This window comes from Anastrepha ludens, chromosome 6, assembly GCF_028408465.1.
Source record: "Anastrepha ludens isolate Willacy chromosome 6, idAnaLude1.1, whole genome shotgun sequence".
In the NCBI taxonomy this organism is placed as follows: Eukaryota; Metazoa; Arthropoda; class Insecta; order Diptera; family Tephritidae; genus Anastrepha; species Anastrepha ludens.
Window position 1 is genome coordinate 10,228,658 of NC_071502.1, and position 15,908 is coordinate 10,244,565.

Consider the following 15,908-nt stretch of genomic DNA (forward strand, 5'->3'; position numbering starts at 1 on the left):
ATTTTCGCATCGGTGGCTACCTCAATAAGCAAAATTGTCGGATTTGGGGCTCAGAAAATCCACACGTTACTGTAGAGAAGCAAATGCATCCACAACGAGTCACTGTTTGGTGCGGTTTTTGGTCTGGCGGCATCATCAGGCCATTTTTTTCGAAAATGAGCGAGGAGGCGCGGTTACAGTAAATGGCGAGCGTTACCGTGACATGCTCAACGCGTTGTTTCCAAAAATTGAAGAGGATGACATGGACGACATTTGGTTTCAACTGGACGGTGCAACTTGTCACACTGCCAAAGTTACACTCGAACTTTTGGCTACCGTTTTTGAAAACCGAATAATCTGCCGAAATTCCGATATCAATTGGCCGCCTCGGAGCTGTAATTGAAGTCCATTGGACTATTTTTTGTGGAGAGCCGTTAAGGACAAATGCTATGCGCACCATCCAGAGACGATTGATACTTTAAAACACGAAATCGAAGTTGCCATTCATGAAATTGTAGCCCAAACAATCGAAAATGTGCTTAAAAATTTGGTTGATCGAATGGCCTACTGTAAAGCCAGTCGTGGCAGTCATTTGAACCATATTATTTTTCATTCATAAATGACAATGTTCAATATTCAAAATAGAAAAAAAAGTTTGAAAAAATATTTATTAGTTTTTTTTTATAGCCGTTTCAAAAAGCAAATTTTACATGACCCACCCTATATATTGTATAAAAACTCGAAGGCTTAATAAATTCGTAAAAATATGATTTTATATGCCTTGGTTATGAAAAGCTCATTTGACGCTCAACTTAAATATCTTTAATTTAAATATCGCAATTTTTTTTGCTTCCATAAACACTTAAATATACTAAGTTTAGTCTCACGTCAACTCACCTGGCCCTAACCATCCATCCAAAATGCCAGACAACTCTTTAACTCTTATTTGTTGCTCCAACTTACGCTTCACCTGATCGATATTACGCGCCACTTGTCGCATGATTTCGTAGGCTTGCAACACTTCCTTCACATCGCAATGTTTACGAAGGTTCTAAACAAAAGGGGAAACATAGTATTTATATGAATATGAAGAAAGCATTTTCCTGTTGTTGGCACTCACGTCCAATAGCAGATGATATTTGAGTATACGTTGCACTGGCTTCAGTAAATACGAGCCGAGTGGCAGCTTGTGTTGCAACATTTTTTGCGTGGACGTCAGCAGTGCGTTGGTGTGTGTGGCCTGTAACAGTTTGGTCAGCAGTGATATGGCTTCAGGATAGCTTGTACTATAAGTGGGCGAGAAAGAAAAAGGAATCTTTAAAATTTACTTAAATTAAATATTTATTTAATAAATATAATAAAGAAAAGAGCTTTGTTCAAATAATGCTTCAAAGAAGTTGCAATAACTCACCAAGTCGAAATTAATGCTTTCAAGAATAAGAATTTACTTATATACATACATATACACACATGTAAGTACATACAGCTAATGACAAATGTTTGCCCACCAACCCACTTACCATCCACCTTTTATTTTTCCTGTCTCTGATATCTATCCTTCTACTGATATCTATCCGGGTGTAGTACAATAGTCTACGGACTGACGACCCACGACGAGCTTTGACATTGTTTTGTTTTAAAAGTTCATTATTTTTTTATAGAAATATAGCTCATTGTTTAACAAAGACCATCCAACAAAATGATCCAAGTTTCGAACTTTGAATAAAAATTCGAAAAGCTCACTGTTTCTAATTAAAATTTCCAGAAAGATATTTAGCATGCAGTTCACATTGATTCTCTTCATATTCTCCGTACTGTCATAGAAAAGCACCGGCTTAAAAAAGAAAATCTGTTTGGACGAAAAGGCGTCCAATCGCGTGCCCTGAAAACTCTTTTGGCAGGTATTGATTCTGGAAACCATCATAAAACCAGCCATCGACACCTACTATCATGTTAACGCCCAGGCAAAAGGTGCGAGCGGTCTGACCCAATGCTTCAATGGCAATGTAAGAGTAAATCAAGGTTCAGCTTTAAGCCCTCTTCTATTTAATCTGGTGATGGACATGATTACGCGTGAAATCCAGACATTTTCCCTTACCTCAAGAAAAGCTGAATCAATGGGTACACGCCCTCGAACCAAACGGGCTTTGAATAAGCCGCACAACAACCGAGGCTATGGACTTCTGTTTTGCGAATGGCCAGCTCTAAAACTGATTAACGTCCCTATCAGAATGATGAAAAGTTTTAAGTATCTACTTGGGTTCGCATGTTAGAGAAGCTGGTACTTTCGAGCGAGAAATTACACACCGAATTCAATGTGGATGGCAAAGCTGGAAAGCAGCTTCTGGTGTCCTGTGCGACAAGAAAATACCACAAAATCGACAAGAAAATGCTACAAAACCCATTATCAGACAAACAATGACATACGGCTACGAGTACACGCAAAGAAATGCGAATGGTAAGGTGGGCTAGCGGCGTGACACTGTGGGACAATATGCAGAACAACTTTATTTTTGTAACAACAAAGGCGCAAAACTTCAAGAAAGTCGCTTTTTCCATGTTATGAAAAGACCAGAGACCCACGCAATGAGGTATATGGAGGAGTTAAGAAGAGGACCGAGAGAAGTGACTCAAAAACTGGCTTAATTTTTGATAATTTTTTTTAGCTGACGTTCTTGGCTAATTTCTTCCATATAATGAAAATTTCGTGCGTCCTACTTTGGTATATCGCGCCGAATGAATGCTGGCCTATAAAAAAGGCATACGAAAGAAAACTTCAAATGACAGAAATGAAAATGCTGAGATGGTTAGCCTAGGTTACAATGCTGCCTAATCGATTTATTCGTGGAAGTCTTAAAAACGCGCCGATTGACCAAAAACTACAAGAAACTCGTATTCGCTGGGTATGGGCATGTCCTAAGGAAGCCTGACAAAAACCGTGTTAAACATCGCCACGGCGCCGAGGAAGCCAGGCCGACCACAACATACCTGTACATAGACGAAACAACTTTCTACTTGTGAAACATGAAACGTGCGAACTTATACCCTGGGACGTGCAAGGAATGAAGAATCTGGAGTTTACGTACTAAGAGAGCTGACTCCAAGTGAATTGGAATAAAAGTAAGGAAGAAGATGAGAAAATGCTGGCGGTGAGAATTAAAAAAAAGTACCAAAAATCATTGCGTGTCATTAGTCACTTTAGACTTGCACTTTATTAAATCAGAATTTTATGGGTTATAAAACTGCAAGCTAAAAATTCTGACAGCATTTGTTTTTTAGTTTGTTTGATTTAAATTTAAAAAGCGTGATTTTTAAAGGGTTATGGGTAATCAAAATTAAAAAGAAAATTGGATTTTTTTCGCGTGGGCCATATAGCGTTTGCTTTTTGAACCACCTATTTTTTTAAGAAAGGTAACACAAACGACATGTCAAATGTGTTCATAATTTACTTAAAGGTTTGACATTTACGAAATGGGACGCTATATACTTGAACAAAATTGGGAAATATTGAAAACCTTTTTTCAAAGTGGTGAGTCTTCTACTCAAACTGTGAGAAATTTAAAAAAAAATTCCAAAAAAAAAAGATTTGCCAACAAGACAGTTTGTGGATCAATTTGGTAATCGTGTTCGTGAAAGTGGATCGTTAATGGATAAAACAACACGTGAACGTGCTCCTACAGTGCGTACACCCGAAAACATTGATGCTGTAGCCGAAAATGCGCGTGAACATCCAACAACCTCAACTCGTCATCGTTCTCAAGAATTGAACATTTCACGTACTTCTTTCAGGAGAATTTTGCATAAAGACCTTGGTATGAAGGCTTACAAAGTTTAATTGGTGCAAGAACTGAAGCCTAATGGCCATCCAATGCGTTTTCGGTTTGCTCAATGGGCAGAAAATCGATTGACCGAAGATGAGCGTTTTTACCGAAAAATCATATTTTCTGATTAAGCCCATTTTCACATCGGTGGCTACGTCAATAAGCAAAATTGTCGGATTTGGGGCTCAGAAAATCCACACGTTACTGTAGAGAAGCAAATGCATCCACAACGAGTCACTGTTTGGTGCGGTTTTTGGTCTGGCGGCATCATCGGGCCATTTTTTTTCGAAAATGAGCGAGGAGCCGCGGTTACAGTAAATGGCGAGCGTTACCGTGACTGCTCAACGAGTTGTTTCCAAAAATTGAAGAGGATGACATGAACGACATTTGGTTTCAACAGGACGGTGCAACTTGTCACACTGCCAAAGTTACACTCGAACTTTTGGCTACCGTTTTTGAAAACCGAATAATCAGCCGAAATTCCGATATCAATTGGCCGCCTCGCAGCTGTGATTTAAGCCCGTTGGACTATTTTTTGTGAGGAGCCGTTAAGGACAAAGCTATGCGAACCATCCAGAGACGATTGATACTTTAAAACACGAAATCGAAGTTGCCATTCATGAAATTCGAGCCCAAACAATCGAAAATGTGCTTAAAAATTGGGTTGATTGAATGCCCTACTGTAAAGCCAGTCGTGGCAGTCATTTGAACCATATTATTTTTCATTCATAAATGACAATATTCAATCTTCAAAATAAAAAAAAAAGTTTGAAAAAATATTGATTAGACATGGCCCACCCTATATCTTAAAAATATTGTGTGAAAATTTGAAGTGAATCCGACAAATACTTTTCGAGATATTCAATAATTAACAAAGGACACTCGGGCGCTCCGCCATAGCTTTCGAAAGCAAATAGCAAAACTTTAAATGCGTTTTTCTCAAAACGATGTTTTTTGAATTGGTGATCACTGTAACTTAAAACCGATTGGTAGATTTCAATAAAATGTATACTGCTTTTAAAAAACATAAAAAACTCTTGCCTTTTCGAAGGGTTTTTTTTTGCAAAAATTCCGACTAAACAATTAATTGTCGGGTTTTTTCTCGAAAATTTGAAAAATATTTCCTGAGGCCGCCGGATCGTTAATTTTGAAAAAAAAAAACAAAAAATAAAGCTTCGATCAGTCAAAAGATTATCTATTAATAAAACTAATTTCTCTTGTCCGATCAATTTTAGATGAATCTCCAAGGACTTGAGATGATCACCGCAAGGGACTTCTGGACTCCACACAAACAGCGATAACTTTTACAATTATTAATTTTTTTTTTTTGAAATTTTGCTAAAGTCAAGTCGAAACACGGTGTATTAAGAGGGGAGATTAAGGGTTTGCACTTTCAAAAAATCGATTTTTGTCTTATATTATTATTTAAGATTTCAAGAATATAAACTTTTGGAGTTGTTGTCCAATTCGTCTCGCGTCTTAGCTCTAACAGGCTTAGCTCTTAAACTTTTAAACGCGTTTTTCTCAAATCTACTTTTTGAAAGTCGGTGATAACTGCCATTTAAAAACTACTTGACCGATTCATTCCAAACTTGGCACATATTTTCTTCATATAAAATGCCTCCCCCAACGTTTAGTTTATATTTTTTGTTTTTTGACATGAAGGGGGTTTCCGCCCACAAAATGGCGGAAATTTTCGTTGAAAATAGAAGTTTTCACTTTAGACCGCCGCCAAAAATTTTTAAACGAAGAAAAAAATAAGCGGACAACGTTGGGGGGGGAAGATTTAATGATAGTTTGACTAAATTTGAGTTGGTTTTGGTTTCAGATAATTTCCGTCCGAGATACAGTAATCACTGCAAACTGTTTTTTTTTTTTTTGTTCAAGATGTTCCCGGACATGGTCTGTCACCGACTTATTTTTGAGTATTTCCGCATGAAAAAATTACAGAATATAGTTAAAAGTATGCTTAATAATGTACAAAAGGTTTTAATAAATTTGCTCAATCCATGTTTAAGAAAAAAATTCCCAAAAATATTGGTTTTTTTTCGCTGAAACCCAGTTTTGTAAAATAAAGCAATTGACTAGGAAAAAAAATGTAAAATCATAATTTTTTCGGACCTCAGCTACCCTTAACCCTTTATTAAACATTTATGAAACTTTTTTTAATTTCCACCAAGTAAGAACTTGATTTCATATGGTTTTTGTAAGAGAATCGACTATATTTTCATGAAAAAAATGAACATTTTTTATGAATTTTTTCATTAAAAAAATTATTGTACTAAAGTTAAATAAGGAACAAATTAAATGTCTAAACTTGTCCATAAGTCCTTGTGCTATAGCTCTTTAATACAGTGCAAATTCGTAAAATATTTACTTTACAACATTTTAATTTCTCTTGCCTCATTTATCGATTAATAAAAATCGCAAATGTCATATAAAAAATGTTCAACCGCTGACGACCCTGTTGGTAACAAAAACCAAAGTTTCAAATGTCAACTAAAGTCAACAATTGCAATACCCTTCGTGTGCAGTATGCAAAATCACACCTCAACGACGACAACAACAAACAAAAATATGCAAGCATAGCAAATAAATTGCTTTGACGGCAGGAGTCAAATACCAAAGTGACACAATGTCAGTCAAAGCAGTCAAGGTGAGTACGAGGGTGACAACAATTGGTGGCACCGATGATGGCAACGCCAAAGAATGCAAATCAAAATCATGAAATCGTCAATTATTTTAAATTTTCCTTTTTTTTCTACGTTTATTTGTCTGCCACACTGAATTCCACGCGCACTGTTGCGCAAACAAAACAAGTACTTGAAACGTGTGCACTGTTCGCCTGTCAGAATGCACTCAAATAACTGACATTGACAGAGAACAACTTTGTGCAGAAGAACTGATAGCACAGCACTCCCACGAAAAATCCAACATTTTTGCACAGTTAGCCCAGAACTGTCCGAATGGCTTATGGGTAATGTCATCACTTCATGCAGACTATCGCTGGCCTATCTGAGCTTAGAGTTCAACTATGATCAACTCGTACTTGCGGATATGAATGTTCGAATAAGCATACACACACACACACAGACACATACATACAACAAACAATAACAACAATAAGTGAGTAATAGATGGCGTACTTGACAGCAACGAACTTCTAACCAGCCACCAATCGGCAATCATCCACCAGCTTAGTTGCGCGCTTTTGGAGGCATCGCGCAGCGAGCAGTGAGCAGCGAGCAGCGAGCAGCAGCACTCAGCGCCTGTCTAACTGTCGGCCGTATAGGCTAACTACCTAGTTGGGCTGCATGACTGTCTGCATAGTTGAGTGGTTGTTGGACTGCTCGGCTGGCCGCTTGCCAAATAGAGTAACTGGACTGTCTAAACTGGCTGCGTGTCTATCTCTGTTCTACTATCATTCGTTCGTTCGTTCGTTTGTGAGTTCATTCGGTTGTTTGTTTGCCGCATAAATGCTATCTCAGCAACTGCACAGCTACATAGCTTCTTCCGTCGCTATGCTACAGTTAGCTACAAAAGTTTGCGCCCGATGAGAAACCGCAAGACTGCACTTCTGCTAGTCTTCTGTTGCTGTTCTACTCGTCGCTGGTTCTCGTAGTGATATCAAGATTATCGTTTTCTTCTGGTTTTGTTTTTATTATTATTTTCTTTTTCACTAACACGCTTCTGCTTCGACTTTCATGCCCTGTTAACTGATTAACTTCTATGTAAAGGTATTGCTTTGCTAGCTGCACTGCTTAAGCGGTTTCTATGCGCCATTGCTTTTGGTGTGCAAATAAAATTTAATTTAGTGTCCGTTCTAGCGAATAGAAAATCGAATTTTTAAAAATTAAATCAGCCACACGAAATTGGCTAGCCAGTTGAGCAAAATCAGATAAGAAGAACGGCAGAAGCTGCAACAGCTTGCCAAGAATGGCAAGCAGTTCGCGTGTCTCTCAGAAGTAAATTAATAAAAAAATTTAGAAAAAAAACAAAAAAATACAATAACAAATAGAAAATTTTGTACCAATGTTGCTTAGCAGGCCAACGAATATTTGTGCTGCGGAATATTTTTACTCTGGCTATTGGCTTTCTTCTTCCCTCTTCTTTTCAATTAATTTTTTAATTTCCTATCTACTGCATTTCATAAATTTTATGTCTTTTTTTTAATTTTTATATTTTATTATTTTTTTAATTTTTCCCGATTTACACATTTTCTATTTTTTATTTCTCTATAAAAAATAGCGCTGTTCATTTTCACTCACCAATATGTTGTGTATACATCAAATCTTTCGCGCAAATCTATAAAACATTTGGCTATTTTGCCCGGTTCCATACCAGAGTTGATTAGCTGCTTCAGGAGCGTCGAGTTGAACTCATAAATCTCTTCAATATTCGAGAAGAGTATTTTCAGTTCGTCGTATCGTAAGCAGGCACGTTCTTTCCAGTCCGATAGATAACTGCAAAAAAACAAACAAACAAATATATTGAAATAAACCAGAGTTAACGAGCTGAACGTGCGGATTTAGTTAATAAGGAGAAAACGATTTGAGAAAAAAAAAATTAACATATACAGTAGTGTGCACCTAATTGGCAACGCAATAGTGTGAGCAGTTTTGACTACTTTTGCTTGTTTTATAATTTTCGAAATTTTAAAAAAAAATGTTGACGTACGACTAACAAAAAAAAAACATTTTTGAAGTGAAACTTCTTAGGCGTCGATGGACGAGCGAGAATGGAGAGTAAAATTTCAAGGCCATGCAACGTTTTGGACATTTTCGTTCCGCGAGAGAGAAAAAAGATATAACGTAGAGCAAAAGAAGAGAGAGAGAGCTATACCTTATATATATCTTAGATACACTTTAGGCTATTTTTCTTAAGTTTTTCCTTGTGGTTGCTAATTTCTAGTGAAAAATAACACTGCCTACTTTTTGGCGTTTGTTTGTTGCTGCAAGCTTCTAGGAAATATATTTTTGGTGCCTACTTCTTGACGTTATATTTCCTTGGTGCCTATTGTTTGGGGCGTTTTTTTGAATCCCAAATTTTTCGGCACGTTTTTTGGTCCTATCTTTTTGGCGTGTGTTTTTTGGTGCCTACTTCTTGGTGCTTCTTTCCGTTTCCCGGCTAGTGCTTGTGCATACTATAAAGTGCTATCCATTCCGGCGTCGGATTTATTGGTATTGCCTTGCGGTAATTTGTGCCGTTGCTGCGGTCCTGGAATCGCTGCATTTGTGCGGGTGATAAACGCTCGGAGTAGTGCGCGTTATTGCCAGGGTTTGTGTTCGGCGTTTACCTACACCGGTCGACCCTTCTCCGTTTTTTATATATTTTGTCTATTTGTATTCTCTGCAAATGTTGTGAATTTATTTAGATATGTACTCTTTCTCTCTCTCGGGTCTCTCCCTCTTCCTTTGTCTGCCTAATCTTTAACCGAAAAACGGTTAGGTTTTGGACATAAAGTTTTATAATCAAATTAATCAGAAATGAACTAAATAGTAATGTCCTTAAACATCTAGGTTAACTTTTCCGGCAAACCTCTATGTCTTGGGTATGGGAATAAGTTTCGCTCCCTCGTGAAACCATCACTGGCGATCGTTACCGACTGTAGCTAATGTCGGCAGACATGACAAACTGATTTTGCTGCATGACAACGCCAAGCCACAGGTTGCTAAATCGGTCCAGAAATATTAAGACCGACTGAATTGAGAAAACTAACCCCACTTGTCGTAATTGCCAGACATTGCACCTCATTTCTTACGAAAGTATCGCAAACTGGCTCAATGAATGGCTTTTGAGTCAGAAGAACTCGAATTTTTCGTCAGAGGAATCCGTATGCTGCCTGAAAGATGGAGTAAAGTTGTAGCTTCCATATCGCATCGTGTGTTATTAAATTCTTCAAATAATTCGTAATTTTGGCTAAGAAAGGACGGAAACTTAGTCGCATACCCAATATATACGAATATTTTACGTAGATGTGAAGCTATTCGCCAGAGCTAATCAAAGGAGATATAACAGGAAAGTATTTTTTTCCTTGTTCGCTGCTCTCGGTAGCACAGGGCCTCGGCAAGGCTCAGTCTTGCGTTGGTTTCATTAATCTGTTTGCTTTCGGACAGGGTACCCTGCCACTATCAGCCCTAAGTAGTGGGAATGCCCACCTGTCGTTACTTAGGAACAACGCTTTCTTATTGCTTGGAGCGCCATCTGTGTCTCACATTTTTCTGGCAGAAGGATCGTACAGATGGTTGAAGACTTCGCTAAAGTTGGTGAGTCTGCGCCATTACCGCGAGTGCCCGCCCTCTTGCTGGCGCCACTGATGCAATGTGTAACTGTGTGTTTTTCTTTGTTTTTTTCTTGTTTTAGCAGCCAAAATGCAAATAATGCGCGGACTATTGTGCGGGAGTATGGATGGAAGGCTATGTTTTTGGGGTTGAGGAATGATTTTTTTTTTTTTGAGCAAGAGGGAAAGTGGGAAACAGGGAAGTAGGGAAACAGTAAATTTGGAAAAGCACTAGGACCGTGCTTTACGTGGGTTTCGAGACCACAACCTCTGGGATGGCAGGCTAGTGCACTATGCTAGACTACTGAAGCAGTAGGAAATTAGGACCTACATATATAATTTATATTTCAAGTTTGAAAAATTAGATGTTCCCAATTACGGTAATACTCATACGACGCTTAACCAGCCTAAGTAGTTGCTCTAATAATTTCACCCCATTTAAGTAAATAAACAAAATCTGACTCACCCTCTAATTACTTGCCCCAAATCCTCCACATAGCTACGCTCGGAGTCGACCATCTCCAGCATGGCCCGCTCCAAGACGCTCATGCCGCTATGTGGATCCATTAGCTCATTTTCACTTTGATCGGCTAAGCTTTCGACGCTCGCCAAATATGAAGTAGCCAACTTGCCATTCAATTGATCTGAACCCGAGCTGGAGCTGGACGAAGTTGAACAAATTGACGACGAGGAAAGTGGACGATGCTTGAGTTTGGCAATCTCCGGCAACATTGGGCCACCTTTGCGTGACTCTTTTGGCGAAAACTTTGACTTGATATCAGTGAGACGATCCAGACTCTCAGCCGACATTTTACTTGCCTCCTCGAGCTCTTCCAATTGTTGTGCTGTAGGCAATTTAATAGGCACTGCACCGCCCAAAGTATTGGCCTTCGCTGCCAAGCATTTGGAACGCGCATAGGTAAGCATAGGCGAGCCGGTTACAGTAGAGGCACAAGCTGCCGAAGAACTGCGCACCAACGGCTTAGAGATCACTGGCTTGTTGATAGCTTCGATGAGTTCAACGCTCGTCAGGGATGAGTTCATGGTGTCCTTATCGTTGAGCGTGAGCTTCTTGAGGTCTTGCGTGAGCAATGGATAGTTTAAAGTCTCAACAATTTCGCAGGGTGACAGAGGTGCAGTAGCGATAAACTCCTTAGAGGGTGGTGGAGGTGATGTGTTGAGCGGATTAGGATCATCATTATTGTTGTTGTTGTTGTTATGGGCTTCATGCTGCTCAGCTAGATGAGGCACGGGAGTTGGTATTGGTGTAGCACATGCGGCGGTTATCATTTGCGAAGTTGTAGCCAATTGCTCCATTTCAATCAATTTAATACTTTCTTGGCGCTCATAATCCGGTAGTGATAATTTATAGGAGGTGTTGAAGTTAAACGCACTAGCCGACTCGCTCGCAACGCTGGTTGTATTATTCTTATTTGTAGGTGTCACCTCACTGTCAATAGCACAATTTTCCACACCCGGAATGTGCAGCACAGCCGGCGTGGCTGGCTTTTTCACACTACGCACCGGCTTCGCTTCAGAATACGACTGAAAACTTAGCGCGTCCAAGTACTCCGAGCTGGAATCGAATGTCTCAACAAGTTCGCTACCCGATTGCGTTAATTTGCCAGTAATCTTGGAGAGCGGTATGTGCGATAGCTTCACCTTGTGCACGCCAAGCGGCGTCGACGTTGCGCCCAGCTGTGGCGCTTTCTTAATGTAACGATGATGTGACGCGGGTGAGCTTAGCGGGCTAGACAAGTGCGTTGGTTGTTGTTGTTGCAGCGCGTCGATGTCAACAGTTTCTACGCGCTCGGCGTCCGAGTGGGTTATAATGCGCTGAACGTTGGGCGATAGTATGCGTATTTGATTGCGATGCTTACTGGGACTGTTGAGGCTGCTGTTGCTACCCGAACTGTGAGTTAGCGCGGAGTCGCGTGACAAACGCGAGCCCGGCGGGCTGTTGAAGCGCCCACTTCCGCTACTGCTGTTGCTGCGTTGACTGCACGAGGACGACGACGAGAGCGAATTGAGACTACGACTGCTTTGGCTATAACTATGTTTGATGCTGTGATTGCTGTTACTGCTGCTGTTGCTGTAGGCGAGGTTGAGCAATGTGAGTGTGGTGTTGCATCCGTTGCCAAGTCCACTGCCCGCAAACCCATTCAACGCGTCTGACGCTTCGGGCGACTGTTCCACTAATTGACGTTTTTGTGGTGTTGGCAAATATTGCAGTTGTTGCTGCTGTTCATCTATAGCGCCATAATTGCCATTGCTCTTATTGTTGTCACTATCATTGTGATTGTGGTTGTTGTTATAGCTATTAATCTTAGAACTATATTCGCCGCCACTTAGCTTCCCCTCCGAGCTGAAACTTGAGCTGCGACTACTCTTATTGCTGAGCGTTGGCGAGTCGCTGTGATTACTGGCACCACTTACAGTACCGTTACAATGTAAGTCAGAACTGACAACGTTCTCGTCGCCTTCGGTACTACACGCGCTGTTGTTATTGTTGTTGCTTTCGCTAATTTTTGTATTTTCACTGTGGCTGTTGTGAAGTTGGTTGTTGTTACTCTCATCTAGCGCACTCGTCAAGGTGTCGTAGATGCCCAGCAGCGATGGTGCCAACTCTGTAGAGCTGCCTGTAATTGGAAGAAATGGAAAATCGGTTAGTTTGGTTGCAAATCGTATGGGAAAGGTAAAGAGTTAATGAACATGATTTGCATATGGCGGTCAATGATTTTCTAATGCAAAAGCTGTGTGCGCTTGTATGTGTTTGCCTCGAGAAGTGTATAGCTTTGTAGCTAGAGTGTTGCCAGATGGGATAAAAATAAGTGCCAAAAATTAAAAAATAATAATAAAAAATCAAGAAGAATGCACGAAATCTCTACGGAGAGTAACTTTTGGCACCCAATTGGGAGAGAAAATACGAGAGAGCTCTTCTGTAATCTCGGAAAATATTCCCAATTCCTCATGAATGAATCCAAGCATTTCCATGAATCATGCCGAACTCTTGCTTGACCTCAGCGTCGTTGCAACGTCACTGGTTCTGCCATATTTAAAACTAATTGTCCTAGATTGACAGAAACATTAAAGAAATATACATACGAGGTGTGTTCAAAAAGTACGGTGACTTTGTATTTTTCTCGAAAAATACTTATTTATTCATCAATGTCTATTTTGTTCCCTTCAAGGAAGTCTCCTCTTCTTCTGGATTGGCGCGTTAACCGCTTACGCGTTTTTGGCCGAGTTTAACAAAGTGCGGCAGTCGTTTATTTCTCGTGCAAACCGGCGCCAGTTGGACACACCAAGTAAAGCCAAGTACTTCTCCACCCGAACTGTCCAAAGTAGAGGACGCCTTCCTCGGCTACCACCAGCTGGTACCACATCGAATACTTTCAGAGACGAAGCGTTTGCATCCATTCGGACGACATGTCCCAGTCAACGTAGCCGCTGGATCTTCATTCGCTGAGCTATGTCTATGACGTCGTAAAACTCATGCAGCTCATCGTTCCATCACCTGCGATATTAGCCGTTGCTAACGTGCAAAAGGTCCAAAAATTGTCTGCAGAATCTTTTTCTCGAACACTTCAAGGGACGCCTCATCGGAGGTGGTCATCGTCCAAGCTTCTGCGCCATACGTAATCTCCCTCAGATAAAATACACCTAAATATCGCTCTTTCTAATACTCGAAACAACTCTGATCAAAGAGCACCTTGATATGGCTTGAGCTCTTCCAACGATTTTCCATCCAACGATTTTTATTCCAAGGACTTCCCTCCATACTTGAGGTGAATCTCCGTTTCTCATCATATTTTCTGTTTTGGAAACTAGAAAAAGCAGCAAGGAGTCAAGTCGCAAGAGGTAGTACGATTGTTGAGTCAAGATTATGGTATTATTTTTACCAAGAAATGAACATTTTTTGATAAACCCTTTTGGGTAGCAAAAAATGGTATCGCGAGTATAATTTTTTTATGGTAATTTTAAATTTTTTGTCTAAGCATTTTTAGAATAAGTGTAGTTACATTTCATAAATTAAATTAAAGAAATAATTGACGCTTACACCCTTTTTGGGTGTTTGGACGAGCTCCTTCTTCTATTTGGGGCGTGCGTCTTGATGTCGTTTCACAAACGGAGGCACCTACAGTTTTAAACCGACTTCGAACCGCAGATTTATGAGGAGCTTTTTCATGGCAGACATCCACTCGCATCTTTTTTAACATTTTGCTGTTTCGTGCACGGATACTGGAATCTGCGCACTCCCGAATGGTAATCACGCAACAACCCATTCGGCTACTGCCGCCGCAGTACGATTTTTAAGTCTTGGCGGGGGCAGCGCTCATAGGAACGTTCCAAGCGCTCATAGAAGGAATCTTTGGTCGCATCGTCCTTCCCTTTCATTGGGGCGTGGGCGCAAATTAGCGAGATGTTAAAAAATCGCACTTTGATGCGGATAATTGCGGCACGCTTGTCCACCGGAGTGAACGACAGTACTTGGCGACGAAGTATCTCTCCCACAACAAATCCGACATCGAATTTGCGCTCCTTTACATGGCAGCTGTAGTAGACGTCACAATGTCCAATGGTTTTCTGGCCATGCCCCGTCCATCGCAATTCTTGAATGGCAGTGATGACAGCCGTTACTGTCCCGAGGACATCAACTAGTCGGGCACAGGCATCTTCCCCATTAAGGGGCCGGACATTCCAGGTGCATGCCCTCAAATTGTAGTCTTTAGTTCGTTTGCAGGGGTCGTCGTCAGTATAGGATGATCTCATCCGAGGCTTTGTACTACATGTTTTCATCGATTTTTAAGTGGCGGGTCCCAAACCCAGCGCACAACCAGCTATTCTGGAATGCTTTGCCTTCTCAGGTTGGCTCACTCCCGAATGGGTGTTCGGAAGCTACCCAGAGGATACTTGCGCTAATCCCGGGAGTTGTGAGCTGTTTGAACCATATGCAGAAGAATCGTCCTGGCCATTCCCAAGTGAATGGCGGTCAGTAACTTTCCCCTCTTGCGTGGTCTTCTACACATGGAACCATCCTCCTGGGAACTATCCAAATTATTACACAGAAAATTTAAATGTGGCAATACTGATGATGGCATGCAACAAGTGCTCGCACACTTTGTAATAAAAAAAAAACGCTACCAATAAATAAATAAAGCCATTGCCATGCAAGCGATATAATTTTGCTGCTTTTGTAGTTGCTCTACTATTTTATGTGGCATGCATAAAATGCTCACCTGACTGCCACAAACGCCAACGTAATTTCATGGTATTTGCCATAATTTCAAAACATGCACCAGCGCATTTGTGGCAATCAGTCAAGCAGGCAGTCAACTAGTCAGTCGGTCAGTCAGCCAGTTAATCAGACATGTCGATATATGCCAACATATGCAGTAACTTATGTTGCATGTGGCACGCAGCACTTGCATTTAGTGGCGATTTCCACTGAAGTGTTGTATATTTAGCTGCGACTGGAAAAATATTGAGTTGTTGGCCCTAAGGGCAGCGCTTTTACAGCAACTGGAAGAGAAAAATTTGCAAGTGCTTGACCAAACGATTGATTGATGGCGGCAAGCCAGCTGAAATGACAGCCAAAGTCAGAACCAACGAGAAGCGGCTGATTGGCAGTTGAGAAGGCAGTTGAGAAGTCAGTCAGTTAAAAAATCAAAACAGGCATCATGGAAGTTTCAGAACGATTAATTTAAGTGATGTGCATACGAGGTGTGTTCAAAAAATAAGGTGAAGGTTTCATATTTCGCGGGCTACGTACATACAACTATCGATTATTTATTTTCTTTTTGTTGGTACACTCGCCTCGAAGATAT

At 40.5% G+C, this 15,908-nt stretch overlaps 1 protein-coding gene across 1 annotated transcript in view; it reads right to left on the reverse strand.

Moving 5' to 3' along the window:
- LOC128868888 (uncharacterized) overlaps nt 1–15,908 on the reverse strand; it is a 90,053-nt gene that overhangs the window by 15,462 nt on the left and 58,683 nt on the right. Inside the window, exons 2-5 of the mRNA XM_054111458.1 lie at nt 10,547–12,719; nt 8,069–8,263; nt 1,100–1,265; nt 877–1,030 (exon numbers count right to left, since the gene is read on the reverse strand). Coding sequence (XP_053967433.1) covers nt 877–1,030; nt 1,100–1,265; nt 8,069–8,263; nt 10,547–12,719 — 2,688 coding nt within the window. The remainder of the gene's footprint in view (nt 1–876; nt 1,031–1,099; nt 1,266–8,068; nt 8,264–10,546; nt 12,720–15,908) is intronic.